Source organism: Eurypyga helias, unplaced genomic scaffold, assembly GCF_000690775.1.
Source record: "Eurypyga helias isolate BGI_N326 unplaced genomic scaffold, ASM69077v1 scaffold15945, whole genome shotgun sequence".
NCBI lineage: Eukaryota > Metazoa > Chordata > Aves > Eurypygiformes > Eurypygidae > Eurypyga > Eurypyga helias.
This window is the reverse complement of record NW_010253511.1, coordinates 10,236-12,637: the sequence shown is the minus strand read 5'-3', so window position 1 is coordinate 12,637 and position 2,402 is coordinate 10,236. Positions and strand designations below refer to the sequence as shown.

Sequence of the window (2,402 nt, the reverse complement as noted above, 5' to 3'; positions counted from 1 at the left end):
CTGGATCGTTTATGGTGAAATGTATGTACTGCTCCGTACACTTCCAGCCGTTTACAAACGGAGGGAGCAGTCAGACAGCCCCTGCTCAGTCCTCAGTCTAATGCTGGGAGATACTTGGTGCAAGCATTATCACCAGACAGGCCAGAGACCTCTGCTAGCAAGGGATTGCACAGAGGGAGAGCCTGAAAGCCCACCACTGGCGACCTGGCTTGGTTCGGGTGTCCAGGCTTCGCAGAGGCCATCCTACAAGAACCAGGAGGGTAGTGCCCCACTTTGCAAGGGTGACACTGATCTCTCCCAGCCCCAAAATCCCTGCTGGAGCCCAGTGCCACAGCCCTGCGGAGAGGAGCTGAGATGTCAGCCCATGACCCTTGGCTTTTCATTCCGCTGGCAGCAGCCGAAAGACCGGGAGAGAAGCGAAGCCCTTCCTTCCGCAGCAGCAAGGTGCAAACAGAGCTCTCCCCCAGCCACGCACCAACGGGAGCTGAAATCCTGGACTGCGAGATGCACACCGCTTTCAGCCCTGTCAGAGAAGAGCTACGGGAAAACAGATCAGCAGCCAGCACGGGTGACCCATCCATACAAGCTGGAGTGTTTGAGGGGTGACAGCTCAAAGAGGTGAGGAAAGCTAGACTTCAGCTAGCAACATGCCAACTTCCAGTCCTTCCTTCAAACTAGCTGCCTCCAGAGAGCCAGAGCCCACCCTGAGCACCCAGCCGGGAGAGGGTCACTGAAGAAAGGGAAAGGACACAGCAAACAACCCTCACAACACGAGGCTTAGCTGGACTTTACCTCACTAGCAGTCCTGCTTGTGCTTCCAGTCCTCCAACACTGCAACTGCGAAGCCCCACACCCCTCAACATGTGCAAAATGAACCCCTTCCACGATTATCCAGTGGCATCTCCGCTATGCATTACCATTTAGCCTGATGAATAGCCCCGACACCGCTCAAACTGCTAGTGTCACCCCACGGATTTCATACAGAGAGATCGCTATGGTTCAAGGTATCAAAGGAAGGGGAAGGTACTGATTTGGTTTTCTAAACATCTCCACAATGCATTTAAAAAATCCTTGACGAAATCTATGTCTTAGGGTTGTTTCTCTCCCTCCTTGTTCACCTTAAAAATAGGGACTCCCTGATTTTGTCAAGTACCCACAAGGTCTCAGCCACACACAGCGAGTCCTGTGGTTCCTCCTTGAAGGGAAAGGGCTTTGAACACAGAGCAGCTTTCCACTCTGTTTACTGCATTATTTCTAACTTAATAAGGGTGTTCACAATCTCCTTTTCATTCACTCAGTCCCTCTCAAAGTTGTTTTAAGTGTAACCAGAAATGCCACCAATCACCTTTAATTCCCTCAAACCTGCATTATCTCAACCTGACTGCTTTCTCCAGTGGCTCAGGAAGACTATTAGACAGAGACTAGACTTCCAGGTGGGAGAAAAGAAAGGAAAAGCAGAGGAGAAGCCTTCTCATCCACTGTATGGGACAGAAAGGTACAAACACTCCCCTCAGTCCAGGGAAAGACCCTTGTAAAGTCCTCTAGGACAGAGAGACTCCCAGATAATGAAAACCTGAGCACAGAAGGGTCTCTTGGACATATGCACAGTATTTAAAGGTGAATTAGGTCTGTACCTGGCTCCATTAGACGCAGACAGTCCTGTGCTGGGGCCCCCAGCTTGAGGCAAAGCCCAGGTGCTCTGTGCATTGAGTTTCGGTGTTGACCTTGCTCCAGACAAAGTCGGTTTGTTGTAGGGCACGAAGCCAACGCTGGAAGAACTTACTGATGCTGTCCTACCGGAAACCTGATGAGTGGCGGAAGAGTTGGGAAAGTTTATCATGGAGTGGCGGTAGCGCGTGGTGATGGGACCACTCCCACCATTCAGCCAGCACTGCTGGCAGGAACAAGGCGCCCCGGCTTGATGGGGCATCGGGGAAGCCGTCACCGGATACGGGGTGTCCAAGCGCCTCTGAATGCCACGGCGGAACCTCGTGGTCTTGTTGGTCTGGACTTGAGCCACAAAGTCAACTTCGTAGTTGTAGCCCAAGGGCCCAAGGTCTACTCGCTGGTGGTTCGTGGCATGGGCTTCCTCCAGGAACACACAGACGTTCATCTCGTAGGGGGACCACCCGCCTTCGTCGTTCTGCCACTCCCAGACGATGCCCTGCCCGGCGGCAGAGTCCGCAGGGAAGAGGTTCCTGCGGACGGCCCGCATCGTCCCTGTGTGGGGAGGGGGAGAAACAAAACAAATCATTCTGTGGGCAGAGAAGTAAGAGCTTGTCTCAAGGACTTGTTTCTGCACGGATCCGCGGTATCTGCATCAGGGTGGCCTTCCTCACCTCTCCCTCGGCAGGGGCACTAACAGACTTCCTGACTGGGCTGTGTTTGCTCGCGAAGCTCAG

The 2,402-nt window shown here is 53.3% G+C and overlaps 1 protein-coding gene across 1 annotated transcript in view; it reads right to left on the bottom strand.

The window, feature by feature from the left end:
• Positions 1–1,634: 1,634 nt before the first annotated feature.
• LOC104510448 (probable E3 ubiquitin-protein ligase DTX2) overlaps positions 1,635–2,402 on the bottom strand; it is a gene marked incomplete at its 3' end in the record, with an annotated part of 6,397 nt that continues 5,629 nt past the window's right edge. The window contains exon 2 of the mRNA XM_010152697.1: positions 1,635–2,220. Coding sequence (XP_010150999.1) covers positions 1,635–2,220 — 586 coding nt within the window. The remainder of the gene's footprint in view (positions 2,221–2,402) is intronic.